The 24,333-nt window shown below is 52.8% G+C and overlaps 8 protein-coding genes across 8 annotated transcripts; 4 read left to right on the top strand and 4 right to left on the bottom strand.

Moving 5' to 3' along the window:
* The first annotated feature begins 366 nt into the window (after window positions 1–366).
* On the top strand, window positions 367–3,301 carry SMAC4_08304 (uncharacterized protein). The gene is made up of 2 exons (XM_003344313.2): window positions 367–866; window positions 953–3,301. Exons 1-2 carry the CDS (start codon window positions 708–710, stop codon window positions 3,026–3,028), a joined length of 2,235 nt encoding a protein of 744 aa, XP_003344361.1. The 5' UTR covers window positions 367–707; the 3' UTR covers window positions 3,029–3,301.
* Window positions 3,302–3,529: 228 nt separating this feature from the next.
* SMAC4_08305 (uncharacterized protein) lies at window positions 3,530–6,646 on the bottom strand. Its single transcript, XM_066090777.1, has 4 exons — window positions 5,989–6,646; window positions 4,152–5,919; window positions 3,957–4,083; window positions 3,530–3,869 (listed from the first exon to the last, which is right to left on the bottom strand). Exons 1-4 carry the CDS (start codon window positions 6,370–6,372, stop codon window positions 3,758–3,760), a joined length of 2,391 nt encoding a protein of 796 aa, XP_065947504.1. The 5' UTR covers window positions 6,373–6,646; the 3' UTR covers window positions 3,530–3,757.
* A 1,479-nt stretch (window positions 6,647–8,125) lies between these two features.
* On the bottom strand, window positions 8,126–10,594 carry SMAC4_08306 (uncharacterized protein). Its single transcript, XM_003344315.2, has 2 exons — window positions 10,076–10,594; window positions 8,126–10,005 (listed from the first exon to the last, which is right to left on the bottom strand). The coding sequence occupies exons 1-2, from the start codon at window positions 10,415–10,417 to the stop codon at window positions 8,446–8,448; spliced, it is 1,902 nt and encodes a 633-aa protein (XP_003344363.1). The 5' UTR covers window positions 10,418–10,594; the 3' UTR covers window positions 8,126–8,445.
* Window positions 10,595–11,259: 665 nt separating this feature from the next.
* On the top strand, window positions 11,260–12,861 carry SMAC4_08307 (uncharacterized protein). Its single transcript, XM_066090778.1, has 2 exons — window positions 11,260–11,644; window positions 11,725–12,861. Exons 1-2 carry the CDS (start codon window positions 11,435–11,437, stop codon window positions 12,115–12,117), a joined length of 603 nt encoding a protein of 200 aa, XP_065947503.1. The 5' UTR covers window positions 11,260–11,434; the 3' UTR covers window positions 12,118–12,861.
* Window positions 12,862–13,089: 228 nt separating this feature from the next.
* Window positions 13,090–15,946, top strand: SMAC4_08308 (uncharacterized protein). Its single transcript, XM_003344317.2, has 3 exons — window positions 13,090–13,536; window positions 13,599–14,131; window positions 14,192–15,946. The coding sequence occupies exons 1-3, from the start codon at window positions 13,482–13,484 to the stop codon at window positions 15,344–15,346; spliced, it is 1,743 nt and encodes a 580-aa protein (XP_003344365.1). The 5' UTR covers window positions 13,090–13,481; the 3' UTR covers window positions 15,347–15,946.
* A 339-nt stretch (window positions 15,947–16,285) lies between these two features.
* On the top strand, window positions 16,286–17,671 carry SMAC4_08309 (mitochondrial 37S ribosomal protein uS17m). Its single transcript, XM_003344318.2, has 2 exons — window positions 16,286–16,797; window positions 16,937–17,671. The coding sequence occupies exons 1-2, from the start codon at window positions 16,654–16,656 to the stop codon at window positions 17,288–17,290; spliced, it is 498 nt and encodes a 165-aa protein (XP_003344366.1). The 5' UTR covers window positions 16,286–16,653; the 3' UTR covers window positions 17,291–17,671.
* A 58-nt stretch (window positions 17,672–17,729) lies between these two features.
* Window positions 17,730–20,824, bottom strand: SMAC4_08310 (uncharacterized protein; the record flags this gene model as incomplete). Its single annotated transcript, XM_003344319.2, has 2 exons — window positions 17,730–20,649; window positions 20,732–20,824. 2 exons carry the CDS (start codon window positions 20,822–20,824, stop codon window positions 18,034–18,036), a joined length of 2,709 nt encoding a protein of 902 aa, XP_003344367.1. The 3' UTR covers window positions 17,730–18,033.
* A 1,018-nt stretch (window positions 20,825–21,842) lies between these two features.
* SMAC4_08311 (uncharacterized protein) lies at window positions 21,843–24,314 on the bottom strand. Its single transcript, XM_003344320.2, has 2 exons — window positions 23,845–24,314; window positions 21,843–23,760 (listed from the first exon to the last, which is right to left on the bottom strand). Exons 1-2 carry the CDS (start codon window positions 24,166–24,168, stop codon window positions 21,940–21,942), a joined length of 2,145 nt encoding a protein of 714 aa, XP_003344368.1. The 5' UTR covers window positions 24,169–24,314; the 3' UTR covers window positions 21,843–21,939.
* Between the last annotated feature and the right edge of the window lie 19 nt (window positions 24,315–24,333).

Genomic DNA, 24,333 nt, shown 5'->3' with positions numbered 1-24,333 from the left:
GTATGTGACCTGCCATCCCAATGGTCAACTTTGCACGGTCCTTGCCCAAACAATCAGTCACGCCTGCCTTTCGCTGAAGAGCTACACGATTGGCAGACCGCTTGCATGACAGATTTCCTCTCTTCCGAGTGCATTTGCCTCTATTGCTTACGCTACTAGTAGCTGTCGTACCTTTCGATAATACCGGGTGCCGTTGTTGTGTAACCAAGGGGGGTGCTAAGTACTACATCTCAGTGATGAATGTCCGAATGCGGCTGGATTTACCAACGCCACAATTTCTGTTTCGTTGTTTCACTGCACCGTGGAAAGTTACTTGTAAGGCTCAGGTTAATCAATACAGTATAGAGGTTCTGACGGTAACACGCAAGCCACAGGTTTGATTAGCCCGCACCCCACCTCTAGCATGCAGCACGGCGGGACTGCCCTAAAATATGAAAGACGGAAACTTTTGAGCAGCAACGTCAGGACGAAGTGAGGCCAGTGCGTTGACTCATCACTCCAAGGTTTGGTAGTACACAGCGGCCGGCAGGCGTACCATTGTCACAATTCCAGCTTCGAACGCGCCGGTGCTTCTTCAACAATTGTGCCCCCACTACAAACATTCTTCCCCGCGCTTTTCACTTTCCGATTCGTAGCCACTTACACAACCCGGCCCTCGTCAACCCGTTTCTGTAGAGTCCAGTCTTACCCGATAAGAAGAATTGGCAATGTCGGGCAAGCAGGCCAGCAAGGGCGGAGCTGCCAACAAGTCCAAAAAGCCCGCCAAGGGCGGCACCGAGGAGAAGAGAGAAGATGCTCTTCAGGCCGTCATCCTCGCTGACTCCTTCCAGGATCGTTTCCAGCCTTTTGCTCTTGAAAAGCCCAGGGTAAATGCTTCATACTTTATGCTTCTTGATGTCATGCTCCTTGCCCTCTTGGCGATCATCGCGTACTGACCACCTCGTCCTGGCAGTGTCTCCTCCCTCTGGTCAACGTGCCCGTTATCGAATACACGCTCGAGTACCTAGCCTCCAACGGCGTCCAAGAGGTCTTTATCTACTGCGGCGCCCACTCCGAAGACGTCGAAAACTACATCAACGATTCCGATCGATGGAGCCCCGAGAGCAACCTCTGCCCCTTCTCCTCTGTCGACTTTATCCGCGTGTCCGACGCAAGCTCCATCGGTGACTTTTTGCGAGATCTCGACAAGCGCAGTCTCATATCGGGTGACTTTATCCTCGTCCATGGCGACGTTGTCGCAAACATTCCCCTCGACGGTATTCTAGCCAAGCACCGCGCAAGGAGAGAGGCCAACAGAGACGCCTGCATGACCATCGTCTTGCGCTCATCAGGAAACAGCCCTCACCGAGCTGCAAAGGCCCGGGGCATCACTCCTGTTTTTGTTGTCGACCCTACCAACGGCCGTTGTCTGCAATATGAGGAGATGCACCCACTTCAGAAGGACAAGTACGTCAAGTTGGACGACTCGGTATTCGACTATGGCGAGTTCGAGATGCGAACCGACCTGATCGACTGCGGCATCGATATCTGCACACCGGATGTTCTGGCCTTGTGGTCCGAGAGCTTCGATTACGAGCTTCCCCGCAAGAACTTCCTTCACGGCGTACTGAAGGACTGGGAGTTGAACGGCAAGATTATCAGCGCCGAGATACTCGACGAAGGCTACGGGGCTCGCGCCAGCAACCTCCAGATGTATGATTGCATCAGCAAGGATATGCTCCACCGCTGGACTTTACCATATGTCCCCGACAGCAACCTTCTTCACGGCCAGACTTACAAGTACAAGCGGGGTCTGTGGATAGAGGATGGCGCGCACATCGCAAAAAACAGCACAGTAACCAAATCCGTACTCGGTAAGACCGCGTATATCGATAGTGGAAGCACAATCTCGAACAGTGTCATCGGAAGGAGATGCCAGATCGGAAAGAACGTGAGGATAGAGGACAGCTATATCTGGGATGATGCGGTGATTGAGGATGGTGCTACCGTTCTGCATTCCATCATTGCCAATGATGCAGTCATTGGCAAGTACAGTTACATCCCGGAAGGCTCTCTGATCTCCTACGGTGTGCGGATTAGCGCGGGACAAGAACTCCCATCTAAACCCGTGCCGAGAATCTCCCTCCTTACAAGTGAGGGAGAGCCGGCCAAGACCGATATGAAATTGGTTGGAAACGATGGCAAGGGAGCCCAATACGAAGAACCAGAAGACGACGAGGACAGCGACTCCGAGGATGAGGGTGATGCGGATCCTGCAGTTCTGCAGAGCTCTCTCATTTACTCCTTGGCTGGCCTCAACATCTCAAGGGAGTCCATCTCCACACTAGCGACCCACGATTCTGACGATGAACTCTCGGACAACGAATACGAGCAGTTCCAAGCCAAGGCCAACCGCGAGCGCCTGTCTTCCTTTGCGTCCGACGATTCGGCCGCCGCCGCCAAGGCGCTCGACCAGTTCCACGGCGACGCCGTTCACGGCCTTGTCGATGCTCTCCGTGCCGACGATAACGATGACTTTGATTCCGCGAAGCTAGAGTTCATGGGTCTGAGACTGGCCAACAATGCCTCGGACAGCATGATGCGCAAGGCCGTCGCCGTGGCCTTTGCCACTCGCGCTGCCGAGCTCATGAGCCCCGAAAACGGCGGTCTGGAGCCTACAAAAGCCGCTGGCCGGGCCCTTACGTCCAAAAAGGGTGCCGTCAAGTTCATTACCGAGGTCGGTGTTGGCGGAAACAAGGTCGATCTTCACGCCGAGTTCGCCCTCGCGTTGCAAAAGGCTTTGGCGGCCATCAAGGGAATTGATTCTGCGCGCGCAGGAACGCTACTTGCGGCCCTGTTGCAGCAGCTCTATAACTTGGATGTTCTTGAGGAGGAGGGTATCCTTGCCTGGTGGACGGATGCTAGGGCCGCAGAAAATGATTCACTGTCCAAGATTAAGGAGAAGAGTCGCGTGCTGGTTGAGTGGCTGGAGAACGCCGACGAGGAAGACAGCGACGAAGAGAGCGATGATGACGAGGATAGTGATTAGTCGGGTTATTAAGGAAGTAAGGAAGAAGGAAATATCAAAAAAGGGGAGGTGTAGAAGAATTTATACCCGCAGCACCTGCGATGTTAGAAAATTGCGGATGCTTATTTAGGGAGGAAAGGACTTACAGACAGGAAAATAAAGCAAGATTTGACCTTCACCTTCTCCTGACTACGCACACATCGTTCATTGTATGAACACGGATAATAGCAATGATATCGTTGTCTGGGCACCTCTAGGCTGAAAGAAACGATACTTTTGAGCCACAGAAATGACCCAACCGTGCTGTTCCTACAAACTAGGGTACTTCCTTCACCCTCGACTTGCTATTTCAACATACAGCTTGGTCATGACATGTACGGTGTTCATGATCTGTAGGGTTATCTCACTGCCAAAACTAGTCATCGAGGAAAACATCCCTTAAACTCACAAAGACTTTACAGGTTAAGGGTAATCAATTCCAATGAGAACTTATCCAAGTTTGCTCGTGTTATTCAACCACCAGGAGGCAGACACATGAAAAAGGCCGTCATTTGCCATCTAACATCGGATGATCCTTGTCCAAATCTATATACCATAGTCCATCTTCATTTCACAACTCGGTAGCTCTGTAAGGGCGGATGAGGATTTGGGAAAGGATTAGTAGATTAATGGCAACTGGCCGGGAGGGTATGATGTGCAAAGTATATATATAAATGCTCAGGCAGGGAAATGCAATAAGGGGGGTATCAATCAAAGCGATAAAGGCAGTTTACTGATGACAACAGAAAACCCGTCCACCCAGGCGCCGCAGGATCCGGTTACTCCAACGATATTGAATCCTCTTGGGGGTATTAGCGTATGGCTATACAGCGAACAAAGCTAGTTAGCACCACTCTTGCTTGGATAGGGGAGACAGAATAAATGGGTTTGAAGGTTGTACACAACGTACCCAGAGCCACCATTGGGCTTGCCGTAGATTGGCGATTTCCTCCCAGAGCTGGTAAAGATTTGGATGGCATCGATCCAAAAGCCAGCTCTGACATAGAAGCCGGTAACGTACTCGCCCCGACGAATGTCTAGATGGTATCAGTTAGTACATCTGTGAACAGTATTGGCTAGCTCCAAGGTCGTTTGTAGTACTTGCCCATTTCAAAAACGTCACCTCCTGCTTTACCCCCTTTCTTTCCAAAAAGTTGCGATGAATTGTCATCGTAAACGAACTCCAAGCCATCCAAGGCCAGCCCATGGTAAACGATAATCCTGGAGAGGACTACACCCTGTTTCACTGCACTTGTGAACACAACTTCATGGGGTTCGCTTCCGTCCAACTTGGATGCTCCCAATGTTTTGCCGCGATACGCCGTCTGCGCCAGGACGGGCACTCCCGGTACCAAGCCCGTGGGAAGCTTGAAGCTGGATTGCTTGGAGCACAACTGATGAAAATCGTCGATATCCAAAGAGCCGCCGCCATGTGATCGGACACTAATCTTCAACCTCCGCTTCTTTTCCTTTTTGTCCTCCCCCAGTTCTTTTCGTAGTTCCTGCTCGTTGAGTGTTACTTGGCGGTGTATCCCAGATCCATTACCACTACCGCCTTCGCCGAGATATTCAATCCATTTGCGGCAGACATCATCTTCTCCAAAGATCTCGACGTACATTATCCCCGAGGAGGCTGTTATCATCACTTCGCCTCCTCCCACAGGCCACGCTTGTACGCTGTCATCCGGACTTTGAGCTGGGTCGTTGGGCAGTCGGAAACATGGGTGGCTCCGAAATCTGAGGCAATCCAGACGGTGCCAGGTACATTCCTCCTCCTGTGACACCAGACCACCCTTGGAGCGCGTGCGTGTCGAGTATGCTTCTCGAACGATGAAGGTGCGATTTAGCCTCACATAGTCCCTCAGCATGACGCCACTCTCGCGGTGAGGCAGGCCAAACAAGTGACCTGTCTCGTGCAGATGAGCTCCAATGCCGATATTAGCTGCCTCCCACGAGCTCCCAGCCTCATTGCAGTCGTTGGCAACGTGGTTCGTATCTGTAGGCGTGCAGTCAGTAAATGCCGGGACGATTTCCTCGAAGCTTGTCGGGTAGCTTTGCAGGCAGTGTGACCCGAATATGGCAAGCTGCAGATCGCCGACCCCCCCTCCGAGCGCGGCGTGTGCGGTAACGGTTTTCGAGCTCGTATCCCAGTGTGAGTCTAGCAACAAGACAGAAACGTATTGTTTTTGCCCGGGAAGCGGCTTGAAGTAGTCCCTGACCGCATCTGCAGCAATGCCAAACAGAGCATCCTTTTGGTTGGCATCTTTGTGTTGCTGGGCCTTGTTCAAGTCACGGAGCTCTGCTAGGGTATGGTTCGTCCTGATAATGTGGATGCGCGCTTCGGATCGTAGTGTCCCCTGCTCTCTATCCCTCTGGTTTGCCGAACCTGTAGTCCACTCCTCTTCGAACCTGAATACGCGACGGCCAAACTTGTTGCGCCACATCTGTTCTGCAGTGAATGCCTGCCACAGGTACGCAGCCATGCGGAACTTCCGAACTGCCGTCTCCAAACCGTTCCCTTCTCGCTCAGCCCTGGCTGGAACGGCATCGTATGTGGCGGGAGAATCCTTGGCGAGCAAAATAGCGAGTTGGAGAGGAGGGGCGTTGGTCGTTGGAAGCATATGTATTGTGAGATAGGAGGCGTGAATGGGATTCGTCGATCCGCTGTTGGCGAGTTTCGGGCTGGAAAAGTCGAAGCGTAGTCGGTTTGCGCCGGGCGTCATGTAGACTAGAGCCTTGAACTGGGAATTGGATACGGGCCAACTAATAGGGGGGAAACTGTCATCTTGTCGACTGACAGTCACGATTCCGTCGACAGATTGCTGAGAAGGCTCCCCAACAGTACCGTAGACAAGCAGGACCTTTTGGTAAACCTGTGATGGGTTTGGTCAGTCATAGCAAACGGCGAGCCACTGGACTGACTGGTTCAAACTCCAACTTACCCATGAGTTGTCTTGGATACTGGTGATGCGTGGAGAGTACTGCGAGACGGGCAAGTTAGGGCCCCTCCCGTTTGGCATTGGCGATCCTAGACCTGTCATCCCCGAGACACTATATCTGTTTTGGATTCCAGTGGGGCAGGGTTGTGGCGCCGGGCGCGAAGGAGCGGTAGCAGGAGGAGTTGGAGATGTCGACTGTTGGTTGCTAACGAGCACATTAACAGCTGGGTCCGACTGGTGCGAGGAGAAGGATGGAGGAGTCAAGGAGCCGGTGGTTGGAGCAGTGCCATTGCTTGCTTCGCTCGAGCCGTCGGTCGACCGTTCCGTCCTGAAGCTGTTTCGCGATCGCCTGCGAATCTCCTTGAGGTTTAGGAACGAGGGAGACATTGTTGGACCTGGAGGCTTTTTCGTTCACTCGAGGGGCTGGCAGAACCAAGGAGGTGGCAATGCCGCTATTGGAATCCAGTACTCTGCACCAGCACAGACAGACCGCGAGGATACGAACGAAATGGGCCAAATGCCGTGAAATACGGGGTCGAAACCTTGGAGGTAGTCGGATCGAATACAGAGTGCGAAGAGGAAGCTCTAGGGTTGTAAGTGAGGTGTGGAAATGAGGTCTTCTGTCTACTTGTTTGCGGTATTCGATCTAGGAGTGAGACCGGCAAGATAGGTAAAAGGATGGAAGGGATGGATGGGATGAAGGAGAGCTCGGCCTGCAGCTCTTTGCATCGCATCAAGCTAGTGCAGAGTGAATTGAGCGTTGACAAGACTCAAGTAATAGACGTCGACAAGACGGGGATTCGGGGAGCAGCCAACACGCCGGTCTGGAGTGCTGTGCGCTGACTGGAAGGAGGTAGTAACCCTGCCACCAGAGTGAGATGAACCTCTGGAAGGCCAGTGTCAATTATCCACTGGCAAGTCCACACGCCGAGATTATTCGACGGATGGCTAATGATGTACATACAAGTACATCTCCTGGGGCTCTAGTATGACCTTACCGTCCCATAGTCGGATAGGCACAGTTTTCCCTAATTACTTGTATCATCAGCCATGCATGTATCACTGCTGTCGCTTGCCCTGACTTGGTACCTTGACTGAGTTATGAAGGCACGTATAAGTCGGGAGCAGAACCGCATGCGATGTGGTGGAAACCAGGAAGAGCCGATCTTAGCTACATTCCCCACTCTTTTACCACCGACATATAGACCGTAATACAATGTATATATCTGTACAGACATGTTTTATAATGGTAGATTACAGATGGGCACCAAGAGAACCTCCCCCCCCAACGTGAGTTACGTTGTGTATCGTAAGGTAATGCCGTATGTATGCAAGACGGGCTGGGCAGTTTGGCACAAGAATCAGATGTATTCGCTAGTGTTACAACGCATCGATCGATGACGTACCTATTCTGGCCGCCATGGAAGCGTCAGGTAAGCGCTCCCGCTCAGGAGACTGGTACGGTACTCGAACAAAAGCGAAAAAGGGATCGGAAAGAGATTAATGACCCCGGCCATGGCCAGCAGCGGCCGAGATTTGTAACCGAATTATTGTCCACTGCCGCACCTTGTTGGCTCCTGATACATAAATTAGCAGTTCGTAAGACGCACCTGCAGATAAGAGTAGGAGGTGGAGATTGTGGACTGGGTGGAGGCGATCCTCGCGGGAGGCGCGATTCCAGAAGCTCAGGCGGGTCACTCACCAGTACGTACAATTTCTAGCGTCAGTCACGCTTCGGTTGTCAGTTGCGATCCGTATCGATGCTGGTGGCAGTGTCAAACGAGCCAACTTGGAATCCGAGATTGAGAAACCCTGGAAGCGACCGAGGCGACCCGTCAAAGACGCCATTCGGGTAAATCGGCTGCGACAGCAAGGGGTGATGGAAAGCCAAGTACAGGGAGTGATTCAGCATTTCATTGTGGACTCTCGGGCCCAACCATCACCACATCCAGCCCGGCTCGGTCATCATCCCACGCAAATCAAGTAAACATTACTGCGTCAGATATTCTGTTTCACCTGTATCTCCAAGAGCCTATGTATCCTCTGTATCCTCTGTACATATACAATTCCCGTCGGTCTTCTCAACATCAAAAAAAGTGACGCCAAGTGCCACGCGAGACCCTTTCAATTCAGCCGTGTAGCCATGAACGGCGTGTAACTTGTCAGGGCGGTGAGGTATCAAGAAAAAGAAATGGGTATCACTGATTTGCGGACCTGTAAAGAAAGGAAGAGGGAATGAGAACCAAGAAAAAGGAGGAGAAACAGAAAGGGCCATTAGAACATGAGTCATCCCAGGTTCCATCGCCCGTTCCTCAACGACTGGCCAAAGTGAACGATAGCCTTCCCGCTACTGTGCCCTCTTGCACATTCCCTGAATTGACATTCCACTGACTATCCAATGTCGTTCTCTCAAGCCACTGTTGTTGTGTGCATGTGTCTATATAGGGGTATAGTCGTCAATCATTCGTCGTAGACCTTCGCCTTTTCCGCATATTCGAGGATGTTGCTGGCAATGAAATCCTGGATCGTATCGCCCTGGCCTGCCGCCACCCTGAGGATATACTCGTTGAGATTCTGTCTTCCCAGAATATCCACATGATCGGCCGTGTTCGGCCCTCCTCTCGGATTGAATCGTTCCGGTTCATGAGGCATCTCGACCACAGTGATCTTTGAACCCGCAGGGTTGAATCTCTTCATTTTCCATCCTTTGTTGCACATGTACCCCAAACTCATGAGGTTCACTGTGCCATCACCCTCGCCCAAAATGACGCCGTGGTCAATATGGCCCTGAGTCAGAGTCGTATCAATCGTCATGTTAAGATGCGTAATCGTTCCCAGATCTGGCGCCCGATAGAAATACGCTCGCTCCGTCGGCTTCCCTACACCATAGAAGCAGTATATTTTAAGGCTCGGTGCCAATGGCAATCGTGTCTCCAGAGGGTTGGTCCATTTCCGAGGGTCGTTCTCGTTCGCCTCGACTTCCTTCCTTGTCTTGGCCACCCCATGAGAATAACTGCCTCTCACCTGATCGCGGTACCAGTCGTCAGTGGTGTCAAGTATATAGTCCATCGCGTCTTTGATCGTCAAGTTTCTGTCCGGTGTTGTTGATCCGTTTTGCCCGGCGCGGAAATTCAGCAACGATCCATAGCTATGCTCTTGGCCTGGCTGGTCATCTGGAGCCCAATCCAGGTCTCCCCAGATGGCGTTACCGCCCATGGGAAGCATAGATGATAGTCCAGGCATAGCACGGAATATCTCAGAGCGTTCCTCCTTGCTGAGGAATTTTTCGAGACCGTAAACCGCGAATGCATTCATCTGCGCCGTATCACGCATCTCGCCGGAAAGGATTGCTGTTACATCTTTAACAGCTCCCAGCATGCATCCACTGATATTGATCCATGAATCAACATGCTTTTCCACCCAGTCTTGGCCACCCTTGCCACCTTTCTCAGAGGCAACCCAGTGAAAAAAGTAGAAGAGAACCTGGCTGCCCATGCTGTGAGAAGTCAAGACCACCTTTTTCTCGTGCAGAAAGTGGGCTTGCTCAATGTAAGACTTGAGCCTGGAAAAGTAGTGGTCGCGCACCTCGAGGTTGGCATATGATAATCGCCAGTCGTAAGCCGCTGTGTACGAGTTAGTTGGATCATAGCCAAGGGATGCTAGATTCTCGAGGATTTTATTCCATATCCAGTATCCCGTGATGAAGAAGTCGGTTGCATCGAATCCCTGGGCGGCGCGTAGTTTGATGCCTGGCGGATCTAGCCCCGTTGTTTTGTCGAGCATGATGTGCCTCTTCCACCCTTCTTTGTCCATGACAAGAGCTCGCATCATGGTCCAGCTGCCCCAAAGCCGTTTCCGAAAATAGGGCAACGACAGCTCAGACGTGCCCCATGACTCTAGACCTGTAGATATGACCCCGGGGATCATGACGATAGGGTGATCAGCCGACAGGCCCTCGGCGCGCATTTTTATGCCCACCGAGAAGGCATCATCGCTCTCTATGAAGTCTCGTTCGCCATTCTAGAGGGCGGGAGAGAATGTCAGATGGGCCAACACCAGCAATGCTCCCCACGCTGTTGTTTTCACTCACCACCAGGTCACGCATCTCCTTGACAAAGCCGGCAGGCAACACCTCGAACAGGCTGTCCATACTGAGCTCCTTGAACTCGGGTAGAGGCAGATCAATCAGATCATTGCTTTTAGCAAAGAAGCCTGCTGCTATGATGCCAAACAGGCTCCCCAGCAGAAAGATCGCTGTCGTCTTCCGCTTTCGGGTCTTGGGACGTTTGTGTATAATCTTGACCGTGGGAGTAACCTCATGCTGAATATCGGGACTCGGCTCGCGCGATGTTGAAGTCTCGGAGGCAGTTTCCGACGCTGTCTCGCATTCCATGTCTTTGCCGACCAGCCTACGCCGAACCGTTGTCGCCATCTTGACGGGATACGCGTAGCTGTTGTCGCCGCGGTGAGTTGCCGTTACGGCGCGAGGAAGACGGGTTATTGGAGGGTGAAAGAAATAGAACTGGAGCGAATGCGGATGGGCCGGACTGTCGGACTGGCCAACTAAGCGGCCCGGTCATCGGCAGGGGCGAGCGTGATGTTTTGAGACAGCGGGCCTTCTCGAATTGTGTGATGTACGGGGTTCTGGTAGTGGGCTATTTGGCGCTGTCTCCGGTGACGCCACGGTCATAGGGCTGGAGCGGGGAGTGGCACCACGCTTAGTGTAGTAGTATGTCACTTTGTCAGCGGCGATCTCGTACTCTGATGAGTTGAGCGGGAAGCTGGACGTCCCCCGCGACAGGAGGCAAGGAAATGTTAATGCAGGATGTATAGTGCAATGCAGCATGTGATGGCGGAAATAACGTACCGGCGTACATTATACGCAGTTTGAACTTTGAAACGCACCTGCCTCCAGAAGCTTGTGTACCTGGGGCCCCCGCTCCGAGCCGGGGTTGTTCAGGTGCCTTTGAACAGCGAGAAGAGTGACGGGATGCGTATTTAATACATACAGGGCGGCCCAGTAACCACAAGCCAAGGGCGGCTCGACACTGACGTAATGCCGATGAAGGAGCATAATGTTGTTAATGAATGGCCGTGGTTCTTACCTAAGTAATCGGGTAGCTGTACACTGATGGGCTACCTACTTCCAGGGAAACGTGTTGAAACGTAGAGGTAACTGGCCTTAACTATTTACCTACCAGTACTCCAGCAGAAGGGTACACTAGGTAGGTACAACTGCCATGGCGTTAAAGACATGTGAAAATAAGCTGCCCTCTGCCCCTCTGTACATACCAAACCACCCTAGCTCGCCCAGCCGAGACAGACCAGGTATATACTTCTGAACGACATCATCTCCATCTTTATTCAACCTCACGCCCTCATTCTTGACTTCTCATAACCCCAACATAACATAAAACGTTTCGGACCCAGCTTGATTCGCTCTATCGTCATGGAAGCAACCACCGAAAAAGCGATAGCAACAGAAGTACCGCGTGTCGAAGAGCTTCCAGGAGAGCTCAAGTACATCAAATATGAGCATAAGCTGGAGGCGGAATATCTCCCAGCTATCCGCGCGTTGATTTCAAAAGACCTTAGCGAGCCTTACAGCATTTATGTATATCGATACTTCCTATACCAATGGGGCCATTTGTGTTTTATGGTATGTGGACGTTCTCGGACTGTTGAGACTCGAGTAGGAGGATGGGGCCAAGTGAGCTGACCGCTCAACAATCCCGACAGGCCTTACACCCAGTCGACTCTTCCCTCATCGGAGTGATCATCTGCAAACTCGAACCACACGCCTCTCATTCCCCGCCCACTCTTCGCGGCTACATCGCTATGCTTGCCGTTTCTTCTCAACATCGTGGACACGGAATCGCGACGGAACTGGTCAGGAGAGCCATCGACGCCATGGCTCAGCGAGACGCCGACGAGATCGTATTGGAGACGGAAGAGACCAACATCCCGGCCATGAGACTTTACGAGCGCCTGGGTTTCGTCCGATCCAAAAAGCTTCACCGCTATTATCTGAACGGAAACAGCGCATATAGATTGGTCCTTCTCCTCAGATCTGTCGATGCGGATGCGGCGAACGAATACCCCCTTGATGATCGAGATATTGCGCTTCGATGAAGCCAGTAATCGAAGAGTCTCCGAACCTTTGCTGAGAGCATCAGTGCGCCCTCACAATCCGTTTGGTGCCTGTCCTTCCCTTCACCATCGACGCACCGTGTCTTGGGGGGCCAACGGTGGATGTTTCGGGTGTGAGATAGACAGGGTGACAAGGAACGGCGACGTGGCTGGAGCCATGAATGTTTCATCTGGTAACCGCAAAGGTATCTCGTGACGGACAGAAGAACGCCTATCAAGGAGCGGGATGGTCAGGTCGAGGTATGGAGCCGTAGCTTGAGCATATTGGCCAACTCCATGGTTTCACCCCAAATGAGGGGTTTCACCTCTCCACATCCAGTGTGGCTCGGATATTCACAACCATGAATGCTGCATGGCCGATTTCATGGTATCTATCAAGCCACTAGGCTCGCGGCGTCAGGAGGGTTTAGATTAACGATGGCACTGAAGGTCAAGGTTCGTGAGTTGTGAACCTTGAGCTCAGTCACGAGTTGAGATGTTGGCAGATACAACAAAGAGTCAAAGACTCGCTCAAGGACATGGCCAAGGGCATGGATTACGGATGTGTTTGTGCAACAGGGCCGACCTGATAACTGGTCGGTCGGTCGGTCGGTCGGTCGAGCTGACCTAGCTCGGTGAATACTACAATTTTGAAGCTTCAGTCGTCAACACAGCCGGCGTATAACCATTTAACTATGAGACAAAACGATGCCCTATATAGTGGCCCCGCTTACTTTGGTTGTAAGCTAGGGTCTCTACCTAAGTTGTATTTTAATCCGCTGGATCCTGCCCAGACCGCAATGCAGGCATAGATACATTGTGCCGTACGGTACCTCTAGGAGTGCATAGCTTCATTGCATTTAGCTGCCCTATGATTTCTTACTATAATATTGCATCGCAAGTACTTGGAGGTAGGTACAGAGGGCAGCTCTTTACAGGGACGCGCTTTGACAAAAAATACCTACATTTAAAGAGGTACGCAGTAAGGATCTACTTGGGACGGCAGGTGGCGTACAGAGATATCTCCACAGGTGCAGGTGGTATGTACCAAGGAAGGCAGTCCCCACAACCCCAATGTCACTGGGAGCTACCCACAACTCAAAGTACGGAACTCCCCCCAGCCTTGGATGGACTGCACCCCAGAACTACCGAGCGGCTCTCTCCCTAATTCCCGTCCGCCGCATTCAACTGTTCTCTTCGTGACGGCAGTGACGACATCCTCCCACGCAGCCTCGATAGCTCGATAGATCCAACGCGGTAGATTAAGTCAGCAAGGTATACACGCCTATGCGATACCTGCAAGCCGCCATTCGTGATGCCCAGCTCATCACTCTCAACGACAACATTGGTGCTGCTCGCTTGAAAACATGGCGGACCTCGAGGTCACTGAGCCTGTTGAGAACGAGCAGCAGTTTTGGCACGGTGAGCAAGCTTCAACCGTTGAATTGCTCTTGGCTCAATTGCTGAACAAATACTCTTCCCAGCCCTGAACGGCATCCTTTCCACCCCTTGTCCTACCCCCGGATCTCTCGACGACGCTCTGCGATCATGGCTTGACCTGGTCGCGACCGGCCGGGACCGCTATCTCCACGATGAAGACGACATTGCGACATGTTCCCAACAGCTCCGAGTTAGCAGCATCTTCAGCCAAAACGCCGACTATGTGCGCACCCAGATCATATACAGCCTGTTGCAGGAGGACGACTATGGGCCGTTGCATGTTATCTCCAACTTCCTCCTTCTAGATGGCCGGGCGGACGAAGAGACCTTCCGGCGAATGGTCAACGAAGGCTGCTTCCTGCGACTGCTCGAGCTGATCAAGAGTTGCGGCGATCACGACGGCCGTCTTCACCGACTACTTCTCGAGTTGATGTATGAGATGTCTCGCATCGAAAAGTTGCCGCATCAAGACCTGGCTCAGGTAGATGACGAATTCGTCATTTACCTCTTTCAACTCATCGAAGCCTTCTCCGACGACGTGGACGATCCGTACCATTACGCCGTAATCCGTGTTCTGGTATGTTATTGCGCCCCATATCTGCTTTACGACATAACCACTAACGTTTGGCATGGTAAGCTGGTCATGAACGAGCAATACATGGTTGCATCAGCATCCGGAGCTGTTGATCCAACTGCGCCTGTTACTCATATCACAAACCGAGTCGTCAAAGTCCTCAGCCTCCATGGCCCGTCTTTCCGAACTTTTGGCGAGAACATAATCTTGCTTCTGAATCGAGCAACCGAAACGTCACTCCAGCTGATAATATTGAAGCTGTTATATCTGCTATTCACCACCAAAGCGACATATGAATACTTCTACACTAACGATTTGCGAGTTCTTCTTGACGTCATCATTCGTAATCTGCTCGACTTGCCCGTGGAGATGAACACCTTGAGACACACATATCTGCGTGTTCTCGCTCCGTTATTATCGCACACCCAGCTCAGCCAGGCGCCACATTACAAGCGAGATCAAATCCTTAGCCTACTCGAAATACTTCGCGGTTCAGGAAGTGTGCACTTTCTACCGCCCGAGCCAACCACTCTCCGGTTGGTCGAGCGCGTCGCAAGCACCCCATGGCTAGTGGACGATGAGGCCATACTGAGGCCTGTCTCTATGGGGAGCCTCACGGAGGCGCAAAGCGGTAGTACCGTTAGTGTCATTGCAAACGTCCACGAAAAGCCAGGTATAGAAACACCAAGCAGAAAATCAAACCTCGCCCGTGAGCTCAGGCACGAACACGAGGATGCGGAAGACACTGTCGGGTCAATAGTCGCCAGCCCCGCGAGTGATACGCCAGAAAAAACGGCCCCAAATCCTTTGGCCTCGAGTGCCACCGAAGGAAACAAAGCACGAGACCGTCGAAAACCATCACCACCGCCCGCGAGACGGCTGAGGGCCCAGAAATCGCTTCCCATTGTTCCAAAACATCGTCATGGTGTGCCAGTCTCCCCACAGCCACCACCTACGCCAACAAGAATTCCTGAGGGCACCACCTTTGCTCAAAGTGACAGGAATGGGGTTTCTGTTGCTAGCAGCTCATCGCCGACAGCGGCTTCGGCTGCGGAAGCCGTATCTGGCGACGGCAAGGTGAGTGGACTAGTGGCCAAAAAGCAGCCCCCCAAGCTCCCCCCTCCGCGCCGCGGCAAACTCAGGGCTGTCAATAGTATGTCAACATTACACCCGGTGACGGAGTCGCTACCGCAAACCGGGTCGACGCCGGCAGCTTAGTCGGCGTCTTGTACGGTAATCGACAAGGATACTAATTCTGGGCCCGGATATACTGTGTTGCTGAGCGTCATATCAAACACCGGGATGGCTCGATCCAATACAACGCGCTTCTTGCGAGCATAACGACCTGCAGATAGAGTCACAGGAAGACGTGGCAAAGCCTTATTTGCCCTGGCAGTCGGAAAAGGATGAGAGGATAAAAGGTTGCCAATGCAGTCGCTTGGATCGGCTTGCAAGCTTTTGGAGGGTTATGTCGACGAGCACTGAATGGGGCATCTTGTTAGACTTACCTTGGGTCAGCCGGCGGGAGACTGTTCCGGGGTTCACTTTTACTAGAGGGCGGAGATCTCATCGATCCTCAAAATGGCAAAGGAAATTAGGTAAGGTGTTGTACATGAAGAGCCTGGGAGCAAGATTGTGTTGGAAGGTGTTGGATACTGAAATCTGAACGTTGCGTGCCACTATTATCAGGGAGAGACAAAGGAGACAGCCAACATGCTCCGTAGGTCCTTGTACATCAATATAATAGCATGTTCTAGCTTTATGAACTCAAGCAAGCGCTTGGCTCAGTTAGGTGGACATGGAAGACAAAAGGACGCACCAACTTGGGTTGAACAGTTGTGAACGATGACAAAAGAGAAGTTGCAAGAATGCTGATGGACGGGAGTCCTAGAACATTAGGACAGCCGTATGACTATAAATGAGTGTAAAAGGTACATAGAACTGGCAGAGTGGTCAAGTGGCATCTGATAAATGCAGGGGCAGTCAACAGACCGGGTGACAGTCCCCGTCTCGAGCCCGTCTCCCCGTCCACTACCGTCTTGGAGGTGCAGTGAATAGTGGAGCTGCAGGGATCCACCTGCCGAGCCCGGACCCCGGTCTTTTCTCAGCCGGCTCCAATTAATTTTCGGGCGGCCGACCGCGCGACCGTGCCTTTTGGAGCATCGTTTCGCTCCAGTGTTCCCGCCCGTAACAGTACCATCTCCATTTCCACCGCCGCCCCCACGACCCCCGATCCTACCCCGTTCCGGTCCGGACTAAGCTTTGAACTGGACGCAACCAGCGACCTTTGCGCGCACACATCGGCAAACCCTTCCCTTACGCGACTACTGTGTCAAGTCAAGGGACCGAAAACACCGAAACGACCCATCGCCGAATCGTCACATCGAATCCGACCGGCCATTCGAACCCTGCCCCGCAAGTCCACTTGTTCGTTCAAGGACAGTGACAGAGGCACCAACCCTTGAGGTTAGACAGTCCTAACAGCAAAGAAGGAAGCTGGAAACAGAAAAGAAAAATCAGGAACCATGACCTCGACGATAGCAGCGGCCACCAAGGTCTCCCGGAAGATGTTCCGCGAACTCCACGGTGTCGTAGTGACCTCCGGCCTGATGGATAAGACCGTCAAGGTCAGGGTGGGCGGGCAGAAGTTCAACAGGTTCCTCCAGAAGGTGTGTACCATACATACCCTTCGCATCTCTTTTTTTTCTCCGCACCACTACGGCTGTTCTTACGAACACGGGCATAGCATACATATCAAGAGAGTAGTAAAGCTAACCTTCTTCTTCTTCTCTTCTTTTGCTCATCTAGCACTTCGACGACCCAAAACAATACCTGGTCCACGACCCCAACAACTCGCTCCGCACGGGCGACGTGGTCGCCATCATGCCGGGCTTCATCACCTCCAAGTCCAAGCGGCACGTGGTCAAGCACATCATTGCGCCGTCGGACACGCCGATCGAGGAGCGCCTGCCCATCCCTTCGCTGGACGAGCTCTGGGACGCCAAGGAAGCGCAGAAGGCGGCCAAGGAGGAGCGCAAGGTGCTGCGGGAGAAGATCGAGGCGGCCGAGAAGGCGATCGAGCTCGCTCAGAGAACGGCCCGCCATGCCGAGAGGGAGATTGCCGTGCGCGAAAAGATCATCAGCTTGCAGAACGTTGATTGATTGAGGAACACGCAGTGTGGACAAGCCGAGTGAGTGGGGAAGACGAGGGAGCAAGGTTGGAGCAAGATGCATACGGAGACACTTCCGTCTAAATGCGCACTTGCTAGCCTCGCCTCTTGGTATATGATGGTGTTGAAGGGCAGCGCGCCGCGGGTGGGCAAAGTGGTGACTGGCTATGGTCCGGCGTGCTTTAAATTGTGTTGAGAGAGAAAAATATAGACTCCGGAGCACAAGCTGTTGATAGATGTGTAGGATTATCGAAATAGGCATGCTGTACGATATAAAGGAAAACGGTAGATGCCACGAAAGAGATGGAAAGGTTGATGTCCGACCCTTCTCGTCAACCAACCAAGAGCGGAGTAACCGACGAGTAAGCCTAAAAGCGCAATGGATGGTAAGGTGATCATTGTCATACAGACACATGGACGGCAGTCCCAACAAATCTCGCCACAATCTGATCAACATGATATTTGGCCCGAAAGCGGATTTGAACAAGTTATGCCATCGGATGGGCTGCGATCGCGCCCGCACCTTTCCTGCTGCATATGGGTGCTTTCCGAATGCGCACCGTTAGTCTTCCACTATGCATCTTGCCCTGACAATTTGTGGGGGTGGTAAATGTCCCTTGTCACCCTCTGTGATGTGAACCAGCGGGCAATACTATTCTTCGATGCGCTCGCTACAAGCTTGCCGGACCCAGATACTGTCCATTCCCTGGGTTCCATCGCGTCGTGGCACATTCCCTACCCGCCTCTTTCTCCAAAATCTCTTGCCCAATCCTCGTAGAACTTGAGGTTTGCCTTGCTAACGCTAGGCCGGATAGTAGCGAGGCTAGTGACGAAGTCCTTCAGCTCTATCGGGCGTATCTGGTCCATGGTTGTTTGTAATAGCGCCTCACCTAAAGACCGCAAAGGACCCATGGCTGCGTCTTTAGCTAACGCTGTGATATCGGATCCGGAAAATCCTGCGAGGTACAGACGTTTAGCAAAGATAATTGACCGGTAACCTTGCCAGGGAGTGAACAGGTTGGCGAAGATCGCGAACGAGTAGGGCGACTTACCATCAGTCATATTCACAAGCTCGGTGATGTCCTCGTTGGTCAGTGTATGCTTTTGCTGACTGAGGAGCGTTTTGAACTGGATTGCTCTTGTATCAGCTTCGGGCAGTGGGATGTACTGCCTCCTCACAAATCGCCGTCTTGCAGCCTCGTCGATAGCCCACGGAAGATTCGTGGCGGCAAGCACCAAGACTCTGTTGACATCACCCTCGGTGCCGTTCTCCTTTGTCCCTTTTGATGCCGTCTCTCTGCCGGCAGCAGCTCTTTGAAGATCACTCCATTGGATGAGGAACTCTGTCTTAATCCTCATCGTGGCCTCGTGTTCCCCAGAGCCAGATCTCTGCGACAGCAGCGAGTCAATCTCATCAACAAAAATGATGCTCGGCGATAACACCTTTGCCAGCGCAAACAGTGCCCTAACAAGTTTCTCTGATTCGCCGAGGTACTTACTTGTCAGACTACTAGCAGAGATGGAGAAGAACGTAGATTTAGACTCCGTGGCAACTGCGCGGGCCAGCATAGTCTTTCCGGTTCCTGGTGGCCCAAAAAGTAGCATGCCTCTGGCTGGCTCGCGAAGGCCCTTGAAGAGATCTGGTCGAAGAAATGGATACACTACGGTCTCCCGAAGAGCATTCTTGGCTATCTCAAGGCCAGCTACGTCACTCCAGTGGACTTCATCACCCTGAACGACGATCTCGTTCAAGATCTGTTTCGCAGCATGCTCATCGACCCCTGGAGGTAGACGGCGCAAGATCTTTGCCTTTTGCTTGTTCCACTTGGCAGCTTCTGACCTTTGTTGAGCCGCCTCCTCATCGCCTTCAGATTCTGGGCTTTCGGAGTTATGGGTCGGTGTTTCGACAAGTAGGGAAGCCTCCCTCTGGTTCAATCTTTGTCTTAGTTTCTGTCTTGATGTTGATTGCTGTGGCCGTCGTGGAGTTTCATATTCCGAATCTTCAGAGCTTGACGAAGTTGGGGGTTGTTCAAGTTTCTTCCCCCTCGCCCGAGCGCTCGTTCGAGGTGTATCAACATCATGTGTCGTCGCCAATTTGCCCGACGCAGGCCTTGCCGTGTTTGCCAAATACGAAGTCCGGCTGATGGGCTTCCGTTGAGGGAGCGTTGGATTGGATATCTTTCGGTTCGATCTTCTGGTCGTTGTTGCGCTTCCTCTCGCAGAATACGAGGTGTCTTCGTCATCCGTGTTCCCCGTCGCAGGCAGAGGCCTCCTCCTTGGCATCTGTAACGGAGCGGTTCTTAGCTGGAGCCCTTCTTCCCCTTCCAACGGCGAACGCTCGTTGTTATCTTTCAAGCTCAATGAGTTGAGTGCACTTGATGCGGCGGCAGCGCTTATGGTGAAGGAGGATTGGCGACTGTGCCTATGCTCGTCAGAACGGCGGGGTGTTGATGATTCAGGAGTAGGACGTCCATCAGGCGTTTTGGAGTGGCTCCGAGGACGACCCGTGACCAATCGTCTAGTATGCGTGTCCCATTGCTGCTGGCGGCCTGCCAATGCTGAACTTTGACGTGACCTTTCCACCGAATAGGGAGAGCTTGCCGGCGGTGCCGAACTTGCCTGATCAGTGGTACCAGTGCCACCACTATTACCGCTTGCGCTCCCTGATGGACTGGATCTGTCTCTTTTCCCAAGATAGCTCCAAGCAAGCGAGGCCGCCTTACTGGCGCCGGGGCGTTCTGAAACCGAGGTTGAAGGTGTTGGTCGATGGCTAGTCTTTTTGTCTGCCAAACGTCCGGTCCGCAAAGTTGTGCGCATGGTATGTTTCTCAGGACTGCGTGTCCTTGGGGATGTTCCCTCCTCGAGCGAATGCCTTGACGCCGACGGTGGCGACGTTAACACTGGTCGCGTGGATACGAAGGGAAACTCCCCGCCTGGCGTACGTGCCTCGGCGGAAGGCCCTGGTGTAGGCATGCTTTGTTCCGAAACAGACCTAGTCCCTACGAAGGGTCGCTTGGCGGGAGTTGGTCGAGAAAGGTCTGTATAGGTTACGGCCGGGATCGTTCCCTCACCTATCCAGCCTTTGGTGGGGTCTGAGGGGTTCGGCAAGGGTGACAAATGTGACGCGGATGATGTAGCTTCATGCTTGAGAGACTCGAGGCGGGAAAGACGGAGGGCCTCTAGAAGATCAATTCGTTCCTTGCACTGGACCTCGAGTTGGCGAAGGCTTTCAACTAGCGCCTTCTCTGTTTCGGAACGTGGGGTGAAGGTCGGCAGGATTTTGTTTGTTTGCTGGTCATAGATTTGCTCGAGTGCCTGTTTCCAGCATCGCATAGCCTCATCCTCGTTGCCCTAGATGACCGCGCAAGGTTAGCAGATGGTTAGTGGCAGATGTAAAGAAAAAGGGCAACGATCATGAAGACGTCATACTGACCTGGCCCTCGTAGTAGACAGCAGTGGAGCATGTCAAATAGCTCTCATCATATGTCTTCTGCAAAACTGAAGCGGCAGATCTGTTGCGCAGCATCGTAGTAGGAAGCAAGACGTATATACATCACGGTATGTCTGCACTTTATAAAGGTGGGCGTAGCAGGCTCCCACTCTCCAAGGGCGGCCTAGACGTGAGTGTCTGGTCAAGAACAGGATCTCAGCAGGTGCTGTGGATCGGGCTGTTTAGATCTACGCGCACAGACGGCATCGCCGTTGCGAAGGATATCGGAAAACCGGGCGATCGCAAAACGTGCAGAGAGTGTGGCTTCTGGATGGAAGGACGAATCTGACGAAGTCGTTCAAGGAAGGCTCAAGTTCACGTTGTTTCAGCAAGGCCACTGGAATCTAGGGAGAAACACGTACGGCGGTGCAACGTGAGGTTGATGGAATCAATGTGCGTTCGTTGAGTTGCGACCGTGACGTGCTTGCTTAAATAGGTGCGTAGGTAGGTAGGATCTTGAACTTGTACACAGTATGGCTATTTTTTTCCTGGTTAGACTACAGTACCTTATCAATATTGTGGCAGCCGCCCCCACGGGACCTACAAGTAGCTGAAGACAAAGTGGGGCAACTGGCAACGGCAACAGGTACCTGCTTCACGTGTTTGCCTGCCTTCCTCTGTGCATCTGTCCACCTGCTAAATCCTCGTCGCTGCTTCCGTGACGAGTATTTCGATAACACGACGCGTCCCATTCATTTGAGCTTTCATCGGGGTCGTCAACACTGTCTTAAGCACGCGCGTCCCGAAAATGAGGTTGATCTCCCCGGGCTGCGGGGGCCGGGGATTGGGACGGCCGGGATGCCCCGCACCGCCCCACATTCAGTTTCTGGGCCTCCTCGTCCGCGGCTCCGCGCCGACTTATATTTAAGGTTGAGCAGTCCAGTCTCGTCTCATGTGAGAGGGCCTTCAATCTCATATGCTTGGTGTATATGTACAGGCTCCTGTGCTTGTTACCACTCAATGGCCAGTTTTTTTTGGGCATATACGTTCGACTCCGTTGTTGACTGGGGCTACTCGTTGAGGTGTGATTTACTTCGCGGTCGAGACTTTTATGAGATTAAAGCTACAGTACCTTGATGAGAATCTGATGGACCCGAGCCCCTTCAGCGGTAACAACAACTGGCTTTCATTACTTTACCGTTTCGCTCACTCTATGACAATAGCACGCGAATCTCGCCCGATGTCCTCGGGAACAACGCCCGAAGACTTTGGCCATGTTCCTCGCCGCCGTCCTCCTCGGCTCTCTTCTGCTCCGCCAGCTCGTCAGCCGACAACAACATCTCTTCCACATGCTCAAAGTCCACGCAAAATCTTTCGGCTGCCTCCTCGGTCACATCGCTCGCCAGCTTTGAATCTTGCAGGTTCTTGAGCTTCTCCGTCGCGTCGATCAACGCCGACGGCAAGAAATCGTCCAGCTTCTGACTTGACACACGCAGTGCTTTAGGCTCAACCTCCTCCAGTGTCGCGACCTTTCCAACATCTTCCTTCTTCTGTACGTCCAGCCCAGCCAGTGCTTTAATGAGGGAATCCAGGCCGGACTCGGCCCTGAAGAGCTCGTACTGTGCAACGACCAACCGAGCCCTTTCCTCCTCAATCTTGTTCTGTATATCCGTGACGTATTTGCGAACAAAGATGAAACCGGAGAGCGTTGTCCGCGCAACCAAGAAGCAATTGATGAGAAAAATGGATTTGCACGGCGAGCTGGCATTGCTGGCCATGTTAATGCAGCCAGTCATGAATGGGTCAAACGCCTCGGCCATGATAGGTTCAAACTCCCCTTCCGGATCATCACCGGATGAGCTCAATGACGTTTCATACGTTTTCATTATTGCCGACAGCTGCTCCAACGCATCCGTGAGGAACTCGGGAGGCCGAAGGTCTGGTGGGGTATGCTGGAACTCGGTTTGTAGGGTGGCGACGTGGTCCCGAGCCAGAGATCGAAATTGGCGTAATGCTTCGGTTTCGAGGGTACCCATCGCTTCAACGAGGACTGAAGTGGAGCCCACCAACCTGGAGAATGTGCTCTTATAGAAGTTGATGAGGTTCGCGAGTCGGAAGGCCAGGATGGTCTCCTCATTCGTCTGGATGACCTGCTCGACCCTCTGCCGTAGGATACGGACTGCGCCCGACATGTCTCTATCTACAAGTTGGTTCAGGGCCGTAACAGGATCGAAGACATTCATTTGCTCCCCATCTTCGGCAACGAGCCGCCAGACTTCGGTCTCTCGGCCCACCTGGATGCCTTTGGCTATCTCGTCACCCTCGGAGATGAACAAGACTTCGAGCGCCTCTCTTTCGCCCACTGCGGCCGAGTGAGACCAGGCGAGCATGTCGCCCACATATCTTAAGGGGTCGTGGGCCGCTAACTCAATGGGCTTGACCGTCAGGTCGCCCAGTCCAGCAGCCGAACTGCCTGTCAATGCAGTGTAGAAAGCCTCCGAAAGGACGTTCTCGCGGGCTTCTGCGAAGAAATCTAGACAGTTCTGGAAAAGAGTAGGTCTCTCGGCCAGAACGCGGAGAGCTCGGCGGATGGCCGAACCAATCTGAGGGTTCTCGAGGTTTAGTGATTTGAACTCCCTCTGGACCCATCGGTAAAGCTTCTGGAACCCGTGATTCAGGTTCCGCGTGACTTGCTCCATGATGCCCAGCCCCAACGTTTGATCCTCAAATCCCAAGAGGACCTCACAGTCGCGGCTGATCTTTTCAGCCTTGGCAAGGACTGAGAAAAAGAGGTCATCCACAGGCTCCGAGGTCAACGTCAAGGTATCGACTTCGTCCTGGGTGAGGATGAAGTGGGACTTGAAGGTGGAGAGCAGCTCTTGCTTGCTTTCAACCTGACGCTTCTGCGTCATGAGTTGTGAAGCCTCGCCCAAAGCAGACGCGGTGGATGCATGAGCTGCATCGATCTGGGTTTTCATATCGCTATAACTCTCATTGAGCTTGCTGATGGTGTAGCCGATACGTTTGAGTTGCTAAAAGTGCATCAGCGTGCGGCTCATTCGCCTGCGGCTGAGGAACACGGGGTGAGTGTCACTGTGAACAACAAGAACACATACCTCGGCGACTTTGCCGAACTCATGAATGATCTCCCCATTGCTGTCGATGACCTCTTTCTGGAGATCCAACCGCAGCTTGCGACGGTTCTCCGCTACGTTCTGTAGCCCTCGCTCATCTAGCAATGAAAGGGCTTCACGGAACTCGGTGTCGGAATACGAGGTGGACAGAACACTGGAGATCTTGGAGGAGAGGGCACTTGTACCCGCCCCCTTGGTCGAGGTTGGAGTCAAGGGACCTGTTGGCGACAAGAGCTCCGAACTGTCTCTCGATGGGAGCACCAAAGACCGTACCGGGGCCACCGCGGATGTCGACGCTGATGACATGATTCCGAGCTTATCGCCAGCTAGAATTCTTGCCGAGGGTCTAGGGAGGTAAGTATTTGTTGATCTGTCACAGTGACAGTACTTGTAGGAACGGCGTGTACCGTCGGCTTAGACTTCGAGGCCCCCGTGTCCCGTGCGAGTCTGTCGTCTGATGGATTATTGAGG

This window comes from Sordaria macrospora, chromosome 6, assembly GCF_033870435.1.
Source record: "Sordaria macrospora chromosome 6, complete sequence".
NCBI lineage: Eukaryota > Fungi > Ascomycota > Sordariomycetes > Sordariales > Sordariaceae > Sordaria > Sordaria macrospora.
The sequence above is the reverse complement of the archived record's forward strand: the minus strand, read 5'-3'. Positions and strand labels throughout refer to the sequence as shown.

Bases quoted from the DNA above. Each gene is read 5' to 3' on its own strand.
- SMAC4_08305 (XM_066090777.1), bottom strand. From the start codon at position 6,372: ATGTCTCCCTCGTTCCTAAACCTCAAGGAGATTCGCAGGCGATCGCGA. The intron at 5,920-5,988 runs GTAAGTTGGAGT...AACCCATCACAG, and splicing joins GTATCCAAGACAACTCATGG to GTTTACCAAAAGGTCCTGCT. The intron at 4,084-4,151 runs GCAAGTACTACA...GATACCATCTAG, and splicing joins AGGTGACGTTTTTGAAATGG to ACATTCGTCGGGGCGAGTAC.
- SMAC4_08308 (XM_003344317.2), top strand. From the start codon at position 13,482: ATGGCGGACCTCGAGGTCACTGAGCCTGTTGAGAACGAGCAGCAGTTT. The intron at 13,537-13,598 runs GTGAGCAAGCTT...TACTCTTCCCAG, and splicing joins CGAGCAGCAGTTTTGGCACG to CCCTGAACGGCATCCTTTCC. The intron at 14,132-14,191 runs GTATGTTATTGC...TGGCATGGTAAG, and splicing joins ACGCCGTAATCCGTGTTCTG to CTGGTCATGAACGAGCAATA.
- SMAC4_08304 (XM_003344313.2), top strand. From the start codon at position 708: ATGTCGGGCAAGCAGGCCAGCAAGGGCGGAGCTGCCAACAAGTCCAAA. The intron at 867-952 runs GTAAATGCTTCA...TCGTCCTGGCAG, and splicing joins TTGCTCTTGAAAAGCCCAGG to TGTCTCCTCCCTCTGGTCAA.
- SMAC4_08311 (XM_003344320.2), bottom strand. From the start codon at position 24,168: ATGTCATCAGCGTCGACATCCGCGGTGGCCCCGGTACGGTCTTTGGTG. The intron at 23,761-23,844 runs GTATGTGTTCTT...ATGCACTTTTAG, and splicing joins AGTTCGGCAAAGTCGCCGAG to CAACTCAAACGTATCGGCTA.
- SMAC4_08309 (XM_003344318.2), top strand. From the start codon at position 16,654: ATGACCTCGACGATAGCAGCGGCCACCAAGGTCTCCCGGAAGATGTTC. The intron at 16,798-16,936 runs GTGTGTACCATA...TTGCTCATCTAG, and splicing joins TCAACAGGTTCCTCCAGAAG to CACTTCGACGACCCAAAACA.
- SMAC4_08307 (XM_066090778.1), top strand. From the start codon at position 11,435: ATGGAAGCAACCACCGAAAAAGCGATAGCAACAGAAGTACCGCGTGTC. The intron at 11,645-11,724 runs GTATGTGGACGT...CAATCCCGACAG, and splicing joins GGGGCCATTTGTGTTTTATG to GCCTTACACCCAGTCGACTC.
- SMAC4_08306 (XM_003344315.2), bottom strand. From the start codon at position 10,417: ATGGCGACAACGGTTCGGCGTAGGCTGGTCGGCAAAGACATGGAATGC. The intron at 10,006-10,075 runs GTGAGTGAAAAC...CCCGCCCTCTAG, and splicing joins AGGAGATGCGTGACCTGGTG to AATGGCGAACGAGACTTCAT.